General features: G+C 50.7%; 1 protein-coding gene across 1 annotated transcript in view; it reads left to right on the top strand.

Moving 5' to 3' along the window:
• The first annotated feature begins 21289 nt into the window (after nt 1-21289).
• The window catches only part of NEURL1B (neuralized E3 ubiquitin protein ligase 1B), a 32895-nt gene continuing 31522 nt past the window's right edge, over nt 21290-22662 (top strand). The window contains exon 1 of the mRNA XM_033073452.1: nt 21290-21384. Coding sequence (XP_032929343.1) covers nt 21354-21384 — 31 coding nt within the window. The 5' untranslated portion in view covers nt 21290-21353. The remainder of the gene's footprint in view (nt 21385-22662) is intronic.

Here is a 22662-nt window from a genome sequence, read left to right on the forward strand (position 1 = left end):
TTTATTTCAGGGCTGCTGATGATTTCTGGGCACAGGGTCTGACTGGCCAGATTGAGTCCCCAATCCAAGCATGAGCTGTCCAAAGCACAATTTATGTCATAAACTCTTTGCTGGAAGCCCCACACTGTTCCTGGCTTGTCTGTGAGCTGGAGCAGAGGCTCCTTTCTGCTGCTGGACCAGATGCTTCCTCTGGTTCACAGGACTCCCAGGTAATTTTACTGTTTCAGATAAGAAAATGAGGAATATAAGCACATTTTGGCAGGACACAAGGGTGAGGACAGAGGGCTGGCAGGGGACAGAGGCTGGGTGATGCCACACACCTGCCCTGTGCCCCCAGTTATCCCAAAAGGACAAACTGGAGCAAAGTGAAGCCAGACCTGGAATGCAGGGGGGTCACACGTGCAGAAACCAGAGCACCACAGAGATGTGGAGAAATCCTTGGCATGCCCAGTGCTCAGTCACAGCAGGAAAACCACCCCAGGTGAGCTCTTTTAACTCTCTCCAACTTTTCCTGAAGCTGGGAGGAGCTCAGACCCCACCTTGTCATTAAAGACATCAGAGCATGGAAGACAACATCTCCTCATTAGCACTGCCTGGGTGAAATGCCAGCTCCTTTTTCCCTCTGGGTGATGGGGACAAGGGACAGCAGCTCCCTGTGTCCCCACGAGCAGGGACAGCTCTCTCAGCCCATTAATTCCAGCTGCTTTCCAGCCTGAAGGGCACAGAGCAAATAACCAGATGTCAAACGTTGTGCCCTTTCCTGGAGCACATCCTTGTGCTTTTGCACACAGACATTCTGGCTCTGGGGCTGTTTGTCCCCTTGTCCCTCCCCTGCTGTGACTTCATTTTTTGGACAACAAGGGGATTTTATTCCTGGAGATCATGCTGATCCTAGAAATCACAAACCTGGCAGCTGGCCTGGCCCTGTCTGCAATGTTTGTGGCACATCAGAGGATGCTGCACGTGCTGCTGAGGACACCATGGCCTGTCCCACTGAGCTCACAGGCTCTGTTTTACTGCAGCCCCACGGCCAAAAGCATCTTGAAAAGCAAATATTTGGAAATTAACACCAGGCCAGGATAAATCACATCAGCACGTGAATAACATGGCTAGAACAAGGAAATTCTAAGGGTGGGATTGGAAACTCTCTCAGCCCAGAGTTTGAAATGACAGCTGTGTGTGGTATTTTTTTATTTTTAATTTTGTTTATAATTTTCAGAGTCTTTTTGGTTCACCCCCCTCATTAACATTTCCTTAATAGGGATTCTTTATTTCCATTTTAAAGATGATGAATGAGACAGACCCAGGGTGGGCTGGGGCAGCTGCAGGCTGTGTCCTGCTCCAGTGTGTGCCACTTGCCACCTGGGGACAGGGACTGGCCACACTCAGAGGAGGTGCTGCCACTTCAGGGCTCATTCACTGCGAATTTGTCCTGTTTGGAGACAAAGAAATAGGTTAATGTTGAAAATTATTATTATTATTTCACCCCAGACTGTGCAGGGAGTGATTCCCCCAGTGAATTTTGAGAGCAGTGAATTTTCACTCTCACACTGGCTGTGTCCAGCAGCTGGGCAAGCACACAGTGCAAAACCTCCAACAATCACAGATTTCCTGCATGGACCCAGTGAAAATTCTGCTTGGTGTTGCATGGTTCTCATTGACACAATTAACTCTGCTCTGAGTCAACTGGAACATCAAGCTGACCATTGCTGAGGCAGAAATGGTTTTACAACAATGAAATTGTTATCAGAGCATGTGAAATGCTGAAGAAAAGCCTTTTCTTTACACAACATTTCAGACTTTCACCAAAATCTTTGTTATTTTTGAGGAATGATTTTTTTTTCCTCAGAGTTGAGTGTTTGGTCATAAAAATCCACCTTGTTCTCATGAATTTTTTGGCAGCAGTGTCTCAGTGAGGAGCAGAGAGCAGGGCTGGGTGAAGGCAAAGTGCAGGGAGCAACTCTGCTTCAGCAAATTCTCTGTAACCTGGGCTATTCCTGAGTTTTATTTCACTCCAGGCAGTTTAATCCCACCCCAGGCACAAAATCCACTGAGTGAGGAGTTCAGTGTGGGGCAGATTTTGCACCCATTGCTGCTCAGCTTTGGTTAATTTGATTAATTTACCCCAGTGGGACTCTCTGAAGGGTTGTGGATCCAAATCTGAGCAGCAGATATTGGCAGTGTGGTGAATTTTTGGGGTGATGGAGTTTGGAGAATTGAGTTTAAGGTTGGGACTGGGAAAATCTGCAAAGCAAAGGTGGGAGCTCTGTTCCTTTGCAGCTTCTCTTCCTGCAGCTTTTTGGGGGATGAGGATTTGGGAGTTCTGTGAGGCTCCAAGAGAGGGGAGCTGTGTTTGGCTCAATCACCCAGGGGATTCCAGGATCTTTTCCTGTTTTTTTCCTACCAACCTGCAACCCTCTGCAGCCTCTCTATCACTGGGAACAGCTTTTGGGACAAACCTGGCGTTGATGAAGGGGTCACCTCCAATGAAAAACCATAATATTTTCTTCTCCAAAGGAAGAAAAAAAAAAAAAGTCCTGAAAACATCTCCAGGTGTGGTGGAAGGGCTGCCAGAGCAGAGGGAAGGATTTCTCCTGGGGGTGTTTGGCAGTGGCAGGAGGCAGTGAGGTGATGATGAGCTCTGAGTCACTTCTCAAACACAGAACTGGCCAGACCAGAGCTCAGAGAGCCTGGGAGAGGCTGACCTGGCACAGGGGCTGGACAGAGTTAAATAATAAAGCAGAGATTTAATAAAACCCTTCACAGGATTCACCTTGGGCAGTGCAAGAGCCTGGACGTGGCTCCACCCAAGATGGAAATCCCAAGTTTTGACAATTTTATCAGTTTTGTTCCATTCCCACCTTGGGGTTCATTGTCCAATCCCAGCCCCAGCTCTGCAGTCCCACCCTCCCAGATTCTCTCCTCAATTCCCTCTTTGCACTTTCTGGGGCTGGAGCTTCAGCATGTCCTTGGTTCTGGGGCTGGAAAAGGATTGTTGTGTGTGCCTGGGCTGGGAGAGAGCCTGGAACACTTTGTGTGGAGTTCAGAGTCACACACCAATACAGAGCCTGGAACACTTTGTGTGGAGTTCAGAGTCACACACCAATACAGAGCCTGGAACACTTTGTGTGGAGTTCAGAGTCACACACCAATACAGAGCCTGGAACACTTTGTGTGGAGTTCAGAGTTCTATCCTAATGCAGGGCAGAGTCTGGGAAATACAAAAACTAAAACTCGAGGGTATCTCAATTACCATGGCTCACTGAAGGAGGAAAATGAATGATTTTTTCAGGGGAACATCAAAGCAGCCATACTCTCCCAGGGACACTCCTGGCTGCTGTCAGGACACGGCCTCAGCCTCTCTGGGGAAGCCAAGAGGAGCTTTTGATGTCCTGGCCCCAATTCAGCCCAGCAGCAGCATTTGTGGCTGAGCTGTTCTGCTGATGAATTTTCTTTTATCAGTTTCCACTTCAGCAAACCAGTTCTTCCCTTTCTGAAGGAATCTTTGGCTGAGGCTCTGTGGGAATGGGGAAATCCCAGTAACCACAGGAAGGGAGCTGGGGAGGATGCCCAGTGCCAGGCAGGTTCCCCCAGAGCAGCTGAGCTCAGGGGGCTCGGACTGACCCAGAAGAGCCCAAAGAGCTGCCAGCAGTCCCTGTGCTGTCCCTGCTGCTCCAGCTCTGAGCAGAGCCCTCTGCACACCCGCTGCTGTTCAGGTTGGGGCACATTCCTGGGAGCAGCTCTTGCCCTTTCTCAGCTCCTCAGCTCTGCTTGACTGAGGAGTTTTCCCCAGAACAAACCTTTCCTATGATTACAGTAATTTCACTATTATAAACCACACCATTTTGATTAAAATTTTGGTCCGAACCTGGAAGTGCAGCTTATAATCAGGTGTGGCTTATATATGGACAGAAAACGAAAAGTTGCTGTTTTAGTTTGGAGGACAGGTTGTGCTGAGAAAGGCAGGAGCCTCTCTTTGACATGGAGAATGTAAACCCCCTCCCTCCAAATTATTATCATTTTGAAATCAAGGGGCTCTCAGGCAAAGATATGAGAATTAGGAATTAGGAATAACAGTTCTTTACTAGGAAAATTAAAATAGAAATACAGCACTACAAAGAACAAACCCCAAACCCTGACACAGTCAGAGTACAGCCTGACACCCATCAGGCAGGGTGTTGGCAGCAGTCCCATCCCATGGTGGCTGCATCCTCCTGCAGTGACAGATGTGGCTCAGTTGGAGCAGTGCTCCTGTACAAGGTGCAGTTTCCCTCCGGAGCTCCAGTGGTGATGTGGAGAAATCCGGTTTTCCTCTGGAGTCCAGTGGAGAAAGGGGCTCCCTTAGTGTCCCAAAACCTCTGTTTTTATCTTGGTAAGAAATGTTGGGCTCTTCCCCCTGGCTGGAGCAACTCCCAATGGGATGCAGTAATTTTATCAGTGCCACAGTGGGACTCAATGGCCATGAGCAGAAAATGACTGGCTGGAGGAAGGATGGGTTGTGAAAAGATAAAGAACACTGCCCCAGCTGGTTTATAAACCATGGCCATGAACAGGAGATATCCCATGAGATAAAGAACACTGCCCCAGCTGGTTTATAAAACATGGCCATGAACAGGAGATATCCCATGGAGATAAAGAACACTGCCCTGCCTGGTTTCAATGGATGCCCATTAGCAGAATATCTCCCAGGGAGATCAGGATCACTGCCCCACCCTCAGCAGATGGTGATGGAACAGACACCTTTGATCACACTCTGTATTGTAATGTGCAGCTTATAATTGTGAAATTACTGTAACTGCCCAGTTGGGTTCAAAAGTGATAAAACAACGGGGTCTGAGTTGGGACAAGAGCAAAACAGAGACACAAGCACTCAGTGCCCTGGGCTGGGGACAGTGCTGTTACCAGGGCAGATACAGGTTGGGAGTTAGGAAGAAGATTTTTACAGAAGGAATAATAAAATATTGGAATGCTTTGCCTGGTTGTATTTGAAAACAGACTGGATGTGGCACTCAGTGCCATGGTGTAGGTGAGGTTTTGGGGTGTGGGCTGGATCTGATGATCTTGGAGGTCTCTTCTGTGATACAAGGTGGGGATCAGGCACAGCTTGGTCTTGGAGGGCTTTTCCAGATAATCCTGTGCCTCACTCCCCACCGAGGTTTGAGACACCTCTGCTCTTCCCAGGTGAGGGAAAAATGTGTGGGTAAACCAGGAAGGACTTAATTGGCCCTTGTAGGGGTTTAAAAAGCTTCCTCCATGAAAAAAAGAGGCCCTTGAGTTTAGATTTGCAGCAACCCAAGCAGTTACCCAGCTGTGTTAAACATCTGCAGCTCCCAGGGAATCTCTGGGTTCCTTGGCCATCCCTGTTGTCCTTCCTGGCAGTCCCAGGTGTGTTTGGGTGCTTTATTTCCCCCTCTTGATTTAGGTGACACTGGTTTTCAAACCAGCACACCCCAGCTTGGGCAGAATTCCCAGAGATTCTGGATGAGCAGCCTGTGCTGCTCAGCATGTTCTGAAAGGAGAGCAGGGTCAGAGGTGTCAGGGCCAACCCCTCCTTTCCAGAATATCCATTTCAGCTGCTTTTGCCTCTGGACACCTCTCAAAGCCTGTGCCACATCTGGGGATGCTGGTGCAGCTGAGCTGGGTGAAACTGCAGAGGGAATTGGTGCTGGAGAGAGCAGGGTGAGGCTGTGTCCAGGAAAAATCCTGGGGCTGGGGGAGGCTGAGGGGGGTTGGGGAAGGTTGGGGAAGGCTGGGGAAGGCTGGAGAAGGATGGGAATGGGGCTGGGGAAGGATGGGAATGGGGCTGGGGAAGGATGGGGATGGCTGGGGGAGGATGGGGGAGGATGGGGAAGGATGGGGAAGGATGGGGAAGGATGGGGAAGGATGGGGAAGGATGGGGAAGGACGGGGAAGGATGGGGAAGGATGGGGAAGGCTGAGAAGGCTGGGCTCTGCTCTGAGCCCCTGGAAGGGCTGCCCAGGCTGTGCTTGCCCTCCCAGACCCTCCTGGTGGCTTTTGTGCTGTGCTGTCACTCCCTGCAGCAGCTCTGGAGGTCTGAGCAGCTCACACTCCTGCTCTGGAGCTGTGAGCAGCCACATCCCAGCCCTAATAACTGCTGCTCATGGAAAAGGAGGGGGATGGAGCCAGGAGCATCTTGCTGCCCTGTGACACCACAGCAGGGCTGGAGCTGAGCCCCCAGCTCAGGAGGGACCCATCCCTCCACAGGGACAGGTCCTGTCCTTCCATTTTAAGCCCATTTGTAAAAGGAGGGCTCTTTTCAATTCCCCCCCTTTGTTCTTTTGATGCCAGTCTCTATTGTTTGAGGAATCTCGTGTTAGGAAACTGGGGCTGGGGAAAAGGAAGCTCAAAGACAGAGCAGCCAAACCCTTTGCAGGAATCTGCTCTCTTCTGAAGGTTAAAGCTTGTCATTTCTCTGATTTACTGGAAATGATTGGTGTTTCCTTTGTTCTCCTTTGTGGTGGCTGCTCTGATAAGCCCTCAGGGATTCTTTCCTTGGCCAGATCTGGAACCTTTACAGCAAAAAAAAAAAATAAAAAAAATAAGGAAAGTAAACCCATGTCCTGTTTTCCCCTATTCCATTCCTTGTAGATTTTGCTTGTTCAGTGAAGGACTCAGGACTCTGTAGCTGTAATTCTGGGGGACTTTAAAAGGCTGCAGAGCCTGGAGCAGCACCCCAGGCTGTGATGGGAGTGTTCTGAGTGCTCTGAGTGGTCTGACCTTTGCTGGGGCTGACCCAGCTCAGAGATGGAGAGGCTTTGGAGCCTGATGTGAAGTTTGCTGGGAGCTCAGAGCCCTTCCCAAACAGAGTTCAGCCCTGAGACCTCTCCAGGACCAGGCCAGGAGAGAGCTGCAGCTCCAGGCTGTGTGTGGCCCAGAAACACAGAGAGGCTGCAGGTCAAACCCCACTGAGAAAGGAATAAATCCTGCTGGTGTTAGGAACAAACATCTTCTCCCAGGCTGGTGAGAGGGGAGGGGACATGGCCAGCCATGGGTACCACCACCTCTGTGCAAATCTGTGCCCCCTCTGTGCCAGCTCTGTGCCCCTTCTGCACCACTCTGTGCCACTCTGTGCCATTCTGTGCCTTGCTTTCCCAGCATGGAATGCAGCCCCCACCAGCCCTCACCTCTCTGAGAGCTCTGGAGCTATTTAGATTTTCTGGAGCTGTTTGTATTTTCTGGAGCTGTGTGGATTTTCTGGAGCTGTTTGTATTTTCTGGAGCTGTGTGGATTTTCTATTGCTGTGTGGATTTTCTGGAGCTGTTTGGATTTTCTGGAGCTGTTTGGATTTTCTGGAGCTGTGTGGATTTTCTGGAGCTGTTTGGATTTTCTGGAGCTGTGTGGATTTTCTGGAGCTGTTTGGATTTTCTGGAGCTGTGTGGATTTTCTGGAGCTGTTTGGATTTTCTGGAGCTGTGTGGATTTTCTGGAGCTGTTTGAATTTTCTGGGACTGTTTGTATTTTCTGTTGCTGTGTGGATTTTCTGTAGCCGTTTGGATTTTCTGGAGCTGTTTGAATTTTCTGTTGCTGTGTGGATATTCTGGAGCTATTTGGATTTTCTGTTGCTGTTTGGATTTTCTGGAGCTGTCTGGATTTTCTGGAGCTGTTTGGATATTCTAGAGCTGTGTAAATTTTCTGGAGCTGTTTGGATTTTCTGGAGCTGTTTGGATTTTCTGGAGCTGTTTGGATATTCTGGAGCCGTTTAGATTTTCTGTTGCTGTTTGTATTTTCTGGAGCTGTTTGGATTTTCTGGGGCTGTTTGGATTTTCTGGGGCTGTTTGGATTTTCTGTTGCTGTGTGGATTTTCTGGAGCCGTTTAGATTTTCTGTTGCTGTTTGTATTTTCTGGAGCTGTTTGTATTTTCTGTTGCTGTGTGGATTTTCTGGAGCTCCATGGGAGCCCTGTACCAGGGATGTCCCTCCTGAGAAGGCACAGCCTGGCTCTGGGGACCCTGCAGGACGAGCCTGGAGGGTGTTGGAGAGAGGAAGAGAGGAGAACACCCTCCTGCTGTTTGGGGACCCAAATGTGGAGTGTCCATCCTTCTCCACCCCTCCCCAGCACTTAGAGACCTCTTCCTGACCATGGGGAGATTTTTTTGTGCTTTTTCACTGAGCAGCTGGGCTTGGTGCCACCCTCCCACCTTCTCCTCCTCTGGTGGCACCAAACCCCTGCAGGTGACCCAGAAAACTGCCCTGGGTGGGTTATTTGGGTTTTTTTTAGCTGGCACAAGTGCTGGGAGCAGCTGGAAGGAGACACACAGCAGCACTGTTCATAAAAGTCCAGATGAAGGATTGAAACACCTGCTGGCACCAGGAAAATGTTTGCTGTGGGGCGCTAGAAATGACACCCTGTGGTGCACATGGCTGCTCTCATGCATAATTTCCTCCTCATTGCCAGATAAAAAGGCAGGTGATGGATGGGCTGGGGGAAGCCAAGAGCAGAGGGAAGGCAGCAGGCTCAGCCCTTGCCAGGCACTGGAGATGATGTCTTGCAAATTGTCCTTAATACCGAGAGGTAGCACAAGAATTGTGAGACTTCTCCTCCTTTTTTCTGAACAGATCTGTAAAAGATGCTGCTTCCTCTTTTCTTTAAATAAAACACTTCAGTGACAGCGTGCTCTGCAAGGATGGGGCCTTTCCTTCAGGACAGAAAGGGGTGGGATGGAGGTTTTCAAATTCAAATTTCAGTTTCAGAAGAAAGGCTTTAAAGCCCTCCTAAATTTTGTAACATCCTCATCATCTGAGAGGTCTTTGAGCCCAAAGCCAGCCTGGGGCTGTAATGAATTCAGTGTTCTCCCTCTGTTACCTCTCCTCTCAGATTTCTGTAAACATCCCCAAATCCACGTGCTGCTGGAGTAGCTGCCTCTCAAAGGAGGAGACAAATCCTGTATCCCCCTCTGAGTCACAGAGGAAAAACATTCACACCTCAAATTGTATTAGGAAAAAAAAAAAATTGCCAATACAGGTGTAGGAAGATTTTATAACTGCAGAGATTTCCCTGCCCATGACAGCAGGGCTGGAACAAAAATGATCTTTAAGGTTCCTTCCAGCCCAAGCCATTCCATGATTTATTGGTGCCTCTTTAAAACCACGCTGCGTGACTCGAGGGTTGTTATCTCCAGTCTGAGCTGTTGAGTCTCAAGGGGGTGCTTTGGGTTTTTTTAATAAAAATATCCTGTCTTTATTTAATAGCTGAGATAGAAGGTTCAAGCCAGCATCTCTTGGGAAGAGTCTAAAATTGGCAGCTAAGAAAGAAATCCCAGTAGAACTGAAGAATGACTGATTTATAGGAGAATTACTGACATTTCCAGAACGTGGATGTACATTTAATTTGGAGATCGTGCAGATGTGGCACATCCTGGCAATTGTTTTATTTTGCTGATGAGGGTGCATGGGGACAGCAGTGTCATTCCTTGGGACTCTGCTTTGCTCCTTCTGCCTCTTCCCTGTGCTGGCCTCGCTCAGGCCCCTCCTGCCTGTGGTCACTCAGGGCTCCACACCAGTCCTGCAGGGCTTCAGGATCCGGGTTACAGTGGGTTTGGGATCCTGGTTACAGTGGGTTTGGGATCCTGGTTACAGTGGGTTTGGGTTCCTGGTTACAGTGGGTTTGGGATCCTGGTTACAGTGGGTTTGGGTTCCTGGTTACAGTGGGTTTGGGTTCCTGGTTACAGTGGGTTAGGATCCTGGTTACACTGGTTTAGGATCCTGGTTACAGTGCTTTAGGATCCTGGTTACACTGGTTTAAGATGCCTTGTTTCTCTGGTTTAGGATCCCTGGTTACACGGTTTAGGATCCCTGGTTACACTGGTTTGGGGTCCCTGGTTACAGTGGTTTAGGATCCTGGTTACAATGATTTAGGATCCCTGGTTACAGTGGGTTAGAATCCTGGTTATAGTGCTTTAGGATCCTGGTTACAGTGGTTTAGGATCTCGGTTACAGTGGTTTAGGGTTCCTGCTTACACTGGTTTAAGATCCCTGGTTACACTGGTTTAAGATGCCTTGTTTCTCTGGTTTAGGATCCCTGGTTACAGTGGTTTAGGATCCTGGTTACAGTGCTTTAGGCTCCTGGTTACAGTGGGTTAGGGTTCCTGGTTTCAGTGGTTTAGGATCCTGCTTATACTGGTTTAGGATCCCTGGTTACACTGGTTTGGGATCCCTGGTTACAGTGGATTAGGATCCCTGCTTACATGTTTAGGGTTCCTGGTCACACTGGTTTAAGGTCCCTGGTTACACTTATTTAGAATCCTTGGTTACACTGGTTTAGGTTTCCTGCTTACACTGTTTAGGGTTCCTGGTTTCAGTGGTTTAGGATCCTGCTTACAGTGGTTTAAGATGCCTTGTTTCTCTGGTTTAGGACCCCTGCTTACACTGGTTTAGGATACTGGTTACACTGGTTTAGGATCCCTGCTTACAGTGCTTTAGGATCCTGGTTACACTGGTTTGGGATCCTGGTTACACTGGTTTAAGGTCCCTGGTTACACTGGTTTAAGGTCCCTGGTTACATGGTTTAGGATCCCTGGTTACAGTGCTTTAGGATCCTCCTCACACTGTTTAGGTTTCCTGATTACAGTGGGTTAGGATCCTGCTTACACTGTTTAGAGTCCCTGGTTACCCTGGTTTGGGATCCCTGCTTACCCTGGCACTGCCCCACTCCTGCCCTGTGCCACCCTGCAGGACTCTGATGACAAAACTCCCCTGGGCTCAGCTCTGTGTCCTGACTGTGCTGCTGCTGCCATCGCAGGGAGCTCCAGCTGCCCCTGCAGCCCTTTGAGAGCTGAGCCCCTGCTTCCCCCAAAGGGTTTTTATTTTTTCTGTGATTCTTGGTGAGCCCTGGAGTGGGAAAATCCCTGCTGAGTTTGTTGCTGGGCTGCAAAGAGCCCCTCAGACCCTCCCCTTTGGGTGGCTGTCAAGGGATAATTTGCTTTTCATGACACACAAGCATTTCTCCAAATTCCTGAACCCAGCCTTTGGGTCAAAAAGTCGAACTGAAGCCTCTTACTGGGTGTTTTTTTAAATTAAAACAGCTACTCTGATTTTTTTTTTCATGGCAGAAAAGCCAGCAAATCTCTAGGCTACCTGCTAGAGAAGAAAAACCAGGCACCATATGTAACGTAGCTCTTGCTCTAGCTCAAAAATGCTGAACTCTGGGAGAGAATTCGTCCCACCAAACGCCCACTGAGCACATTTTTTAAATCTGGTTTCTCAGCCTTTCAGGAAAGGAGAAGCAAAATCTTCTTGCCTGCTGGAACTGGGCCCCGTTTCATGAAATTAAATGGCTAAGGAAGGGGGAAAAAAAAATATATCCAAGGCAAAGATGCTATTCTCAACAAAGGAAACAGTATATGCAACAGCTTCTGCAGCATTCCTGCAACATGATGTCTTTCCCTGCAGAGTCTCAGTCAGGAATTGATTGTCTCAGCAGAGAATTGCTCGATTCAGAAAGGCTTAAGGCACACTTCATGAAGTGTTTGCTGAAAGGATGAATAGATGGGCATGTGTGTATATAAATCTGTAAATCATGTCTTGTTCTGCCTGGAGAGGACGGCTGAGCTTGGGTTCTGTCACTTGGTGTCGTGCTCTCAGGGTGGGATAAAGGCAGCAGTGTCCCACTCCTGGGGTCAGGGTTTGATGTCACAGCTCTGGGGGACAGAGGAGGTGGCACTGACGTGGGAGCTGCAGCTCACAGAGGGGTAACAGCTCCTGCTGCTCTCAGGGCTCTCAGCTCAGGGGAACTGGTGAGTCTCGCAGTTGGGTTCTCTTTTATCCCAGTTTTTTTGGGGTGTGGATTGTGGTTTGAGCTCTGGGGGTGTTTGGTGGCACCACTGCTGGGAGCTGTCACTGTCCACCCCAGCCCTTGCTGCCCTTCTGCTCAGGGAAGCTCTGCTGCTTTGGGCTGGTTTAGATGGAATTTGGGGGAATTTTGCCCCACTGGGGGGTTCTGGAGGAGGGGTGGGAGAGCTGAGAGAGGACCTGGCTGGGCCCAGGGGTCCCCTGGGGGATGCTGAGCAGGGAGGGGAGGGTTCAGGAGCCAGGGGACCTGGGGAAGTGCCACAAGTGTCCTCCAGAGCCCTCCTGCTCCCCAGCCATAGCCTTTGGGGTGCCAGCAGAAATGATGCTCTGTGTGCCCCTCCTTGGAGCGAGCCAGAGGAGCCCAGAGCAGGAGCAAACCTCAGCCCAAAGCTGTTCTGTGTCACTGGGGCTGTGCCAGGAGGGAACCTCTCCTAGGAAAACCCCCAGAGAAAAGCTGTGAGACCCCACAGGAATCCCTGCAGTGCCCAAATGAATCCCCAGCCAGGGCTGAGGGACACCCTGAGCTCATCCTGAGCATCTCACCCTGAGCATCTCATCCTGAGCATCTCACCCTGAGCATCTCACCCTGAGCTCATCCTGAGCATCTCACCCTGAGCATCTCACCCTGAGCATCTCACCCTGAGCTCACCCTGAGCATCTCACCCTGAGCTCATCCTGAGCATCTCACCCTGAGCATCTCACCCTGAGCATCTCACCCTGAGCTCACCCTGAGCTCACCCTGAGCATCTCACCCTGAGCATCTCACCCTGAGCTCATCCTGAGCATCTCACCCTGAGCATCTCACCCTGAGCATCTCATCCTGAGCATCTCACCCTGAGCTCATCCTGAGCATCTCACCCTGAGCATCTCACCCTGAGCATCTCATCCTGAGCATCTCACCCTGAGCTCACCCTGAGCACCTCACCCTGAGCATCTCACCCTGAGCATCTCACCCTGAGCTCATCCTGAGAATCTCACCCTGAGCATCTCATCCTGAGCATCTCACCCTGAGCATCTCACCCTGAGCATCTCGTGCCCATCTGTGCCCTCCCCATAAATCCCATGGCAAACACCTCAGTGGCTCAGTGTCCCTGGCTCACCCCATGTGTGTTTTCCTCAGAGGTGACACGCTGGGGACAGTCCCTGTGTGGCCCTGGATGGCAGGTCCAGCCGAGCAGAGCTTTGCTGGGCTCTGCTCTGCCCCAGGCCCATGAAAAGCTGTTTATTTTTGTTTTGCCTATCAGGTTTTTTGATGGTTTTGCCCATCAGGCAGTGGCTTTGTGCCTGGGTAGCTGGCACAGGAGCACGGGCACCCCCTGGGCACAGAGCTTCTCGCTTATAAATTAACTCCAAGTCACCAAGGGTCAGCTCCTTTTTGCTCTATTGTGCATGAAAAGCTCAGGAAGGTCAAGCAAGAAGTGAAAGATGTTTTTTTCCTTGATGCTTTTCTGCCTATCCAGCAGCCCTGGGCCCTCTCTTAATGCTTCATTTCAAGACAATAACTCCTAAGTGGAGACTGAAGAAATTTTAGGTGGTGGCAGAGGCAGTAAATGCAGGATTTGTCTTGCTTTGCTTTGGTTTGTTTTTCCCATGAGCTGCTAAAATGTAAAATATTATCAAGTGCTGCATTTCAAAGTGGCCTTTCAGTCATTGCCCTGCCTGGGGAAATCAGTAACAGGTGACAGAGCTGCAAGCAGGGGCAGCTGAGCTCCTGTGTTTGTGTTTCTCACTTGTCACCTGCCCCCCAAAGAGCTCCCAGAGGTTAAACAATTCTGTCTGCCTGCTCTGCCTGCCACTGAGACTGTCCTGGGAAAAGCTGGGCTTCAGGCAGCCCCAGGAAAGGCCTTTTCCCCCCCAGATACCTCCCAGTTCTGACAGATCTGCCTTGGCTGCTTTTCACAGAGCTCAGGAGAAACCCTCCTGCCAGAAAATGGAATTTTGGGGGGTTTTGTGGGTTTTTTTTTCATTCCTTCAGTAGAATTTTCTTCTTCCTTCTGGGGAGGATTTCTCAGTCTCCCAAAATTTGTCATGGGAGATTTGTGTCTCATGAAATGCACATTCCTTGCCTGTGAAAATCTGCTCCCTGCTAATGCCAGGCTGTGGGGATGGTGCAAAGGCAGACGTCAGGGATTTGGGATGGGAAGGATTGGGGATGGGATGATTTGGGAATGATGCAAAGGAAGGTGTCAGGGATTTGGGATGGGATGGATTTGGGATGGGATGGATTGGGGTTGGGATGGATTTGGGATGGGAAGATTTGGGATGGGATGGATTTGGGTTGCGATGATTTGGGAATGGTGCAAAGGAAGGTGTCAGGGATTCAGGGATGGGAAGGATTTGGGATGGGATGGATTTGGGATGGGAAGGATTTGGGATGGGATGGATTTGGGATGGGATGGATTTGGGATGAGATGATTTGGGGATGGGCACCAGCTCTCCTGGCAGCCCAGTGACCCTTGGCTAACCATGGTCAGTTGATATTTCCCAGGGAATAAAAAGCTTGGGCAGGCTCAGGGGCAGCCCCTGCAGATGTTGCACTCTGGGTTTGTTTGGATCTCCAGAGCACGCTCTGATCCCAAACTTTTCCCCTCTGGGTGAACTGATTGTGGAATTTTAGCTCAGCCTGAAGTGGACAAGTGTCCCCAGCTCCTGATTCACTTCCCCTTCCCCCACGTGGACACTGGGAACCTCCCCAGGGAGAAGGGGAAGGGGAGAGGAGCTTCCCCAAGGGTTTTATTTATTTATTTTATCAATATTTGTCAGAAATTCTGCTCGTTTTCCAGTCCCAGTTTGCAAACCTCCATGTTTCCTGTTAGCAATTCCTATTCACCATCTGAAAGTCCTTATCCCCAATTAACTTGGGATTCATATCCAGCTCCCAGAGATTGGATCCAGTCCTTCCCCAGATCAGCCTGTTGCACTGCAAACTCCTTCTGCTTTCCTTCCCTTACTGAAATAATAATTTGCTTTTACTTAACGTTCTTAAAACCTCCAGGGTGAGCATTAGCTGACCCTGCTGCAGACACAGGAGTGCTCCTGTACCAAATTGGTGAAGGTCACACAGCAAAGCAGGAGCAGAGCTCAGATTGCAGCTCCCCCTGCTCCTTCCCTCCTGCTCCAGGCGCTGGCACACAGCACTGAGAGCCCAAATTAAGAGATTATAATGCATAATCCACACTGGTGTGCCAAGAATTCTCTAAATCATATTACACTGTCACATAAAATGATGACTCATTTGGTAACACAGCCCACAACCAGTTCCTTTATGTTAAAATTACGTGGACAAGACTGGATTTAAAAAGAAAAAGGAGAGCTTGTTGTGTGTAGTGAATGCTGAGTTATAGATGCTTTCATGGATGTTGTTTTGGCTGATGCTGAAGGAGCATTTGTGAGCCTGTTTGTTGACAGTGGTGCTGGGGACCAGAGACGCTGACATTCCACTGACAATAATAGGAACTGCCTCTGTTTGTTTCTAAATTGGAAATTCTTCCTTCCATGGGCCCAGCCCACCCTCCACCCCCACAGGAGGAAAGGGCACTCATCTGGGGCTGCCAAGGGAGCATCTCCCAGCAGGGCTGGAGCTTCTGGGGCTGCCAAGGGAGCATCTCCCAGCAGGGCTGGAGCTTCTGGGGCTGCCCTGCTCCGTGGTGCTGCAGCCCCTCTCCTCCCCACACCCCTGGCAAGCTGGAGAGGAGGCACCTTGGTTTATCCAAAGCATGAATAAATGGAATTAGCCTGGTTACACTTTTCCCAGGAAAAGATGCTGCTCTCCTTGCTCCTCCCTGCATCATCATCCTCGCTGCCACCCCAGCTCCTGCCCGTGCTGGCAGCCCCTGCTGTGTTTGGGGACTGTCATTGTCCCATTGTCCTTCCCAAAGCCACTTGGGACACTGAGCTGTGTTCTGCTGCTCTGTGCTTTCACCATTTCCTCTTCCTCTCTCTGCCTGGGCTTTAATTCCTGCAGCTGAGGAATCCGTGGCAAAATCCCTTTCTGGAGGGATGCCCACATGTTCCTCAGCTCAGAGATGGCTTCTCCCCACCCTGGGAGGATTCTGTCAGTGCTGCTCCTTTGCAAGTCTGACCACAAAATCCATCCATCCATCCCTGCAGGCTCCCTTCCCTGCCTGCACCACATCCTGTGGGTCAGCACTCTGCCCTAAATCCCAGAAAGTGTGTTTCCATCTCCAGTTTGGGGTGAATAAGCCAAACCTCCAGCAGGCACTGAGGGCAAGGATCAGGAAACAGCTTCGTAGTCAAGGCCAGTTCAAGAAGCTCTTTGCAAGATTTTCCTACTGTTGTGCTGGAAGCTCCTGCTTCCCTTCATTTCTTCGAGGGGAAAAAAGAAGTCAGAAGCAGTTTGTGAGTGACCTGTGGAGACCCTGAGCATCCTGTGCTGCTGCTGGGAGCAGGGGAGGGAAGGAATTGCTGTCAGCACTCGGGAGGCGTGGGTGGCAGGAGGGCTCTGTGTGCTGCTGGAGGATGCTCTCTACATGCATCCCTCCTAAACAAATACCTCTTTAAATGTGTGTGATGGGAATTCAGGGAACAGCTTTTTTTTTTGCTTTTTTTTTTCTGTTTTTTCCACTCGTCTCCAAGTAGGAGAGAGGTTTATTAGTACTCTCCTTCCATAGGCAAGATGCGGAGGCTGGGAAGTTGTGAGACGAGTTACATTTGCTTTTATCAGGCAAATCTGCTCTGTCCTGGACAGTCCCTTCAGCCAGGAGGAGGAGGAAAGAAAGCACAAGGTGCTGGCAGGAGCTTTAGGGGGAATCTCATAAAACCACCCAGCACAGCCATGGGAATGAACTCGTGTCAGGAGGAAGGAATTATTTTCATGCTGGACAAAATGTGTTGAATGTCAGTGATGTGATGTTCAGAGGAGCTGCTCTCCCTTGGGCATGGTGGTGTTTGCAAGCTGGAAGGGCATTTTGGGCTGGGACAGTCACCTCCCATCTTTTCCCAGGGCATTTTCCACCTCTGAGAATTCCCAGGGAGCTCCTGCTGAGCAGGGGAGGGAAGGGGAGGTTTCAAGGTGGGGTGTGATGGTTTGGGCAGCCTGAGAGCTCCAGACAGATGGAGCTGGAGGAGAAATGGATGCTCTGAGCAGCTCAGATTTAGTCAGAGAGAAACGGAAAAAAAAAAAAAAAACCCCAGATCTGAGGGTGCAGAGTAAAACAGAAGTGAGGGCTGGCAGTGCCCAGGCTGGGTGATCCCACCCTGAACTGGGATCTGGGATCTGGGATCTGGGATCTAGGATGTGGGATCTGGGATGTGGGATGTGGGATCTGGGATTGGGATGTGGGATTTGGAATCTGGAATCTGGGATATGGGATTTGGAATCTGGAATCTGGAATCTGGAATCTGGAATCTGGGATGTGGGATTTGGAATCTGGAATCTGGAATCTGGGATGTGGGATTTGGAATCTGGAATGTGGGATGTGGGATCTGGAATCTGGGATGTGGAATGTGGGATCTGGAATCTGGGATGTGGAATCTGGGATGTGGAATCTGGGATCTGGAATCTGGGATGTGGAATGTGGGATCTGGAATCTGGGATGTGGAATCTGGGATGTGGGATGTGGGATGTGGGATGTGGGATGTGGGATCTGGGATGTGGGATGTGGGATTTGGAATCTGGAATCTGAAATCTGGGATGTGGTATCTGGGATGTGGGATCTGGAATCTGGGATGTGTGATCTGGGATCTGGAATTTGGGATGTGGGATCTGGAATCTGGGATGTGGGATGTGGGATCTGGGATCTGGGAGGGGAGGAGACTCCCCTGGAGGGCAGCAGGGCTCCCTGCCCCACTCACAGAGGATTTCTCAGGGTTTTATCTGCCTGCTGCTGGAGTCTGTCATTATTTGCTGCCATCTGTTAGAGACACGAATGGCAGCTGCTCCCAGTGATACCTTACAGCTCACAGCAGCCTCCAGCCCCCAAAACTCCATCCCCCAGGGGATTTAAAAGACAAAGCAGCCCATTTGATACTCCTCAAGCTGGTAACAATCAGTGGAAATTTAACTGTGTCTTCTAAGCTCTTTGCATCTCTGGGAACATTACATTTATAAAAATGTGTTTATATGAGTGTTAATATTTCCCCCTGTGAGAGGCCTGGCCTGTGTGGGTGCTTCTAGGAGAGTTTGTGTCAGATCCCTGTCTGAGACAAACCTCAAATGGAATTCATCACATTTTTGATTCAGAAAGAAATTTGTCTCTCTTTTCCATTTTTTTTTGGGTCCATATTTGAAAGGCCTGGGTACACACCCTGCACAGTGAGATTTAGAAGTGATTACAGCGAGCTGGGAAGCAGCTGTCTGACATCAGCAGATACTGAAAGCCTCCCAAAGACTTTTTCCTTTGCATAATATTATCCTGATCATACTCCACTGATCCCACTAAGATGAAGTTGTTATGGGGAGCAATAAAAAATGCAGAGGGAGAAGCAATTAAAATGTGGGCAGCTAAAAGTGTCCAGTCCTGCAAGATGGATTCAACTCAATTTTGTGGCTCTGCTCCTGAGTTTGCCAATGGCCAGCCTGTGACCTTGTACAAATCTCCTGGGTTCTCTGTGGCTTGCTTTCATCCCTTATGAAATAAGGATAATGTCACTCACCTTGTCTGCAAAACGGTTTGAGGTCTAGTGGTAAAAATTGCTGGGAAGGAGTTTAGGTGAGATTACAATTTTATATTTATGGGAGTGCAGACAGCAGAGCAAATGACAGCTGTGTGTGCAGGTCAGGCTGTCCCTGGTCAGAGAGAGGAGAGGGAAGGGGATTTCTTCAGGGGAGCAGCTGTGTGCCAGACACACAGAAAAAATTGCTGAAGTGTGTTTTGATTGAGAGTTATCCAAACTTGCTGGAGCAGAAAGAATCTTAAAATGCTAATGAGCTTTCATCTGTGGAGCCTTGGTTGGGCTGGTTTGTGTTTTTCTCCAGGCTGACTTTGCAGTGCTGCTCAGTCCCTGCTCAGTGTCCAGTCCTGGGACTGTTATTCTCTCTTTCACTCTTTCTTTTATTCTCTCTTTTATTCTCTCTTTCACTCTTTTTTTATTCTCTCTTTTATTCTCTCTTTCACTCTTTCTCTCTCTTTCTGGGGAGGGTGAAATCCCTCCTCTCTGCACCATTTCCCCAGTGCTGTTTGGCACTGTGAGGTTATTTTGTCATTTTACCAAACTCTCAACTTTGCCAACGCCAAGAGCAGGAGCGCTGATTGCGTTCCCGCAGGCACCTCCTGCATTTCCATTTTATTGCCTTCTATTTTTGTTGGTTTTGGGCAGGAGGAAGGGCTGGGACACCCTTGGGACAGGCAGTGTGTGGGCTGGTGTGGCCGGGGTGTGGCAGCAGGGACAGGGACAGCACAGGGAGGTGACACCAGCCCGCACATGGCACGCACACGAGCAGCCCCCGGCTGTGCAGAACCGGCTGCTTTGAAGGCGAATTTAAGCCCTAAAATAACAAGTGCCACTCCCTGCTGAGGGAAAGCAGCCGCGATTAGCCAAGCCTCCCTTTCCCCGCTGTCTGGTGACACGAGGACTTTCCCCTCTGCGACACTGGTGTGTCCCCTTGTCCCCAAAGAGGAGCACTGGGCTCCTGCACCACAGGGAGTGGGAGATGTGCTAACCCAAGGAGACAGCAGATGGGTGCAGGCGCTTTTAAGAACAGCTGCTGGTGTCTCGTTCAATAATCCCATTTTTAACAAATCCCTATGATAGCGAAAAAATGCTGGAAATTAGGTTTTGCTGTCCTCTCTCATCTCCCGAGCCACACTTGACCTGTTCAACACGATCTAGGGATTAAAGGCTTGTTATTTTAGCTCCTCTGTAATAGATCAGAGGCTGATCTCTGTCAGGCTATTGAGCTGCTATTCCTTGGCTCTCCTCCTCTTCCCACTTTTCCTTTTGTGTCCCAGGATATGTGACAGCCCAGAGATGTGGCTCCCGCTAAGGGACACGGTGGCTTTTCCCCAAACACCGTGTCATGAGCCCAAGGTGGTGGCTGCAGGACATTTTATAGCTCTGACCTCCGCAATTCTAAAGTCTGAGAAGCCAATTCCAAACTCTGGGAGCTGTCTCAGGGGAGGAAGGCTCGGCATCCTCACTCCTCAGCATCGTCACCCCTCGGGCAGCAAAGCGTGCCCAGGAGGAGGAGGAGGGAGCCTTGCTCTTCTCCAGTGGGGCTCTAAACGTGTTTTTCTGTCTGAGATCTGGATTGTGGAGCCGATATTGAGGATGCTGAGGTGTCCTTTGTCACCGTGCCTCCAGCTAATCGCGCCTTTGCCGACACAGCACTCCGCTAATTCCCTCGGCTCCCAGGTGGGGAAGCCGTGGCACTGAGATGCCAAGTGGCTTATCCAAGGTCACCGCAAGGAAATGGCACGGAGAGGCAGAGCTCGGGTTTATCGGCTCCCAGTGTCCCCAGCCAGATGTGCCCTTGGGAGGTGTGGCTGTGCTACGGGACAAAGAGGATTTATTTTTATTTTTTTTCCTAAGAGGGAGAGGCAAAAGGTGTGTCGGGGATCTCTGGGGGATCCGGGCCCGTGTTTGCCGGCTGGCAGCTCCTCCGCCAGATGCCAGGGTGTGCTCCCTGGAGCTGCACATCCCGGAGAGACACCGGGACAACGACAGCGATGGGGGCAGAGCGGCGCATCCCGGAGAGGAACAGGGACAGGGATGGGAGCAGAGCAGCAAATCCCGGAGAGGAACAGGGACAGGGATGGGGGCAGAGCAGCAAATCCCGGAGAGGAACAGGGACAGGGATAAGGAGCAGAGCAGCAGATCCTGGAGAGGAACAGGGACAGGGATAAGGAGCAGAACAGCAAATCCTGGAGAGGAACAGGGACAGGGATGAGAACAGCACATCCCGGAGAGGAACAGGGACAGGGATGGGGGCAGAGCAGCACATCCCGGAGAGGAACAGGGACAGGGATGAGAGCGGCACATCCCGGAGGGGAACAGGGACAGGGATAGGGATAGGGATAGGGATAGGGATAGGGATAGGGATAGGGATAGGGATAGGGATAGGGATAGGGATAGGGATAGGGATAGGGATAGGGATAGGGATAGGGATAGGGAGCAGAACAGCACATCCCGGAGAGGAACAGGGACAGGGATGGGGATGAGAGCGGCACATCCCCGAGAGGCACAGGGACAGGGATGAGGGAGAGGGACAGGGACAAGGACAGGGATCAGGGCAGCACATCTCGGAGAGGCACAGGGATGAGGGCAGCACATCCCGGACAGGCACAGGCACAGGGGTGAGGGCAGCACATCCCGGGGAGGCACAGACACGAGGGCAGCACATCCCGGAGAGGCACAGACACGAGGGCAGCACATCCCCGAGAGGCACAGCACAGGGATGAGGGCAGCACATCCCGGAGAGCACAGCACAGCACAGCACAGCGATCAGAGCCGCGCACCGCGCTCGGGCGGGGCGCTCCGCGGGGCGGGGCGGGGGCGGGCGCGGAGCGGAGCGGGAGGCGGGCGCTGTCCATGGCCCTGCGGAGCTCCGGGCGGCCCCGGGCTCCGCCGCGCCGCCGAGCGAGCGAGCGATGGGCAACACGGTGCACAAGACGCTGGCAGGTACCGGCGGGGCCGGGGGGCTGCGGGCGGGGGGCGCGTCCTGCCCCGGGGATGCTGCGGGAGAGCTGTGCCGCCCTCCCGTGCCGGCAATCCCGGGAGAAACCGAGCGTGCCGGCAATCCCGGGAGAAACCGAGCGTGCCGGCAATCCCGGGAGAAACCGAGCGTGTCGGCAGTGCCCGGAGGAGCCGGGCGTGTCGGCAGTGCCCGGAGGAGCCGGGCGTGTCGGCAGTGCCCGGAGGAGCCGGGCGTTTCAGGAATTTTGTCCATCTGCTCCTTGTCGGGGATGCTGAGCGCGGGTGGAGCGGGGCTGATCCCGCAGCTGGAGCGGCGCTTGCAGCCTCGCATCCAGTCCTTGGAAGGGCTCTTCTGCTTCGTTTCCCCTTCTCTTTATGGTTTTTAAAATTTTTTTAAATGGAACTTTTTAATGGGGAGGGAGCTTGGTTGTTCGGAGTCGCCGGGAGAAAGCTGCAGTGAGGTGTGAGATGGTCGGGGGGCTGCCCTGGCTTTTAAACTGCTTTTTTAGCCAGTTCTGCACTTACACGAGAGATGCACAGATTCTTTTCCTTTGCAAGTTCGTAACTGTGGGGTTCCCCCCCCTCGGAGACTCTGTGCATAATAAAAGCAGTCGGTCTCTATAGAATCAACCGTGTTGAATTACTGAGCCCTTGCCAGGCTGTATCTTCAGCTACTTTGCTTTTCTTCTCTTTTCTGCTCTCGCAGAGCTCCTGCATTGCATCCTTTGTACTTCAGGCTCCCATAAATAAAAAGGGTATTATTAAACTTATTTAAAGAAGCAGGAGGACCTATTGAACACATACACGTCTGCCTGTAATCAGCCAGGGAGCTGAATATAGAAATAAAGAGAGGAATAGATTTGCATTTGGATGTGCCATATATTGTCTTTGCAAAGAGAGGGTGCCTGGGACCTTCAGGGCACAAAAGAAAGCTGCTAAGCTTGTGGTTTAGCTATGAAGCAGTGATTAGATTTCTAGTTGCATCTCCTCTCGTTCTCTGTTACATTTAAATGGGACATTAGCTCCTCTCACAGTAAGGAAGTTTTCATTTTTTTCAATACTTCACCAACTGGCAAATAAAGGCATCATGAGGCGTGCATGACCTTGGAGAAAATTTATATTGAGGGCTGGCTTTTCAGCTGGGGCCACATGCAAAAAACCAGTGGGGAAAAAAAAAAACCAGGGAAAAACATCTTTGGGTCAGCAGAGGTTACCTGGGTCAGGCTGGAACTTCCCAAAGAAAAAATACCTGGAGCTGCTGGG

The sequence above is a fragment of the Catharus ustulatus genome, chromosome 15 (assembly GCF_009819885.2).
Source record: "Catharus ustulatus isolate bCatUst1 chromosome 15, bCatUst1.pri.v2, whole genome shotgun sequence".
Classification (NCBI taxonomy): domain Eukaryota; kingdom Metazoa; phylum Chordata; class Aves; order Passeriformes; family Turdidae; genus Catharus; species Catharus ustulatus.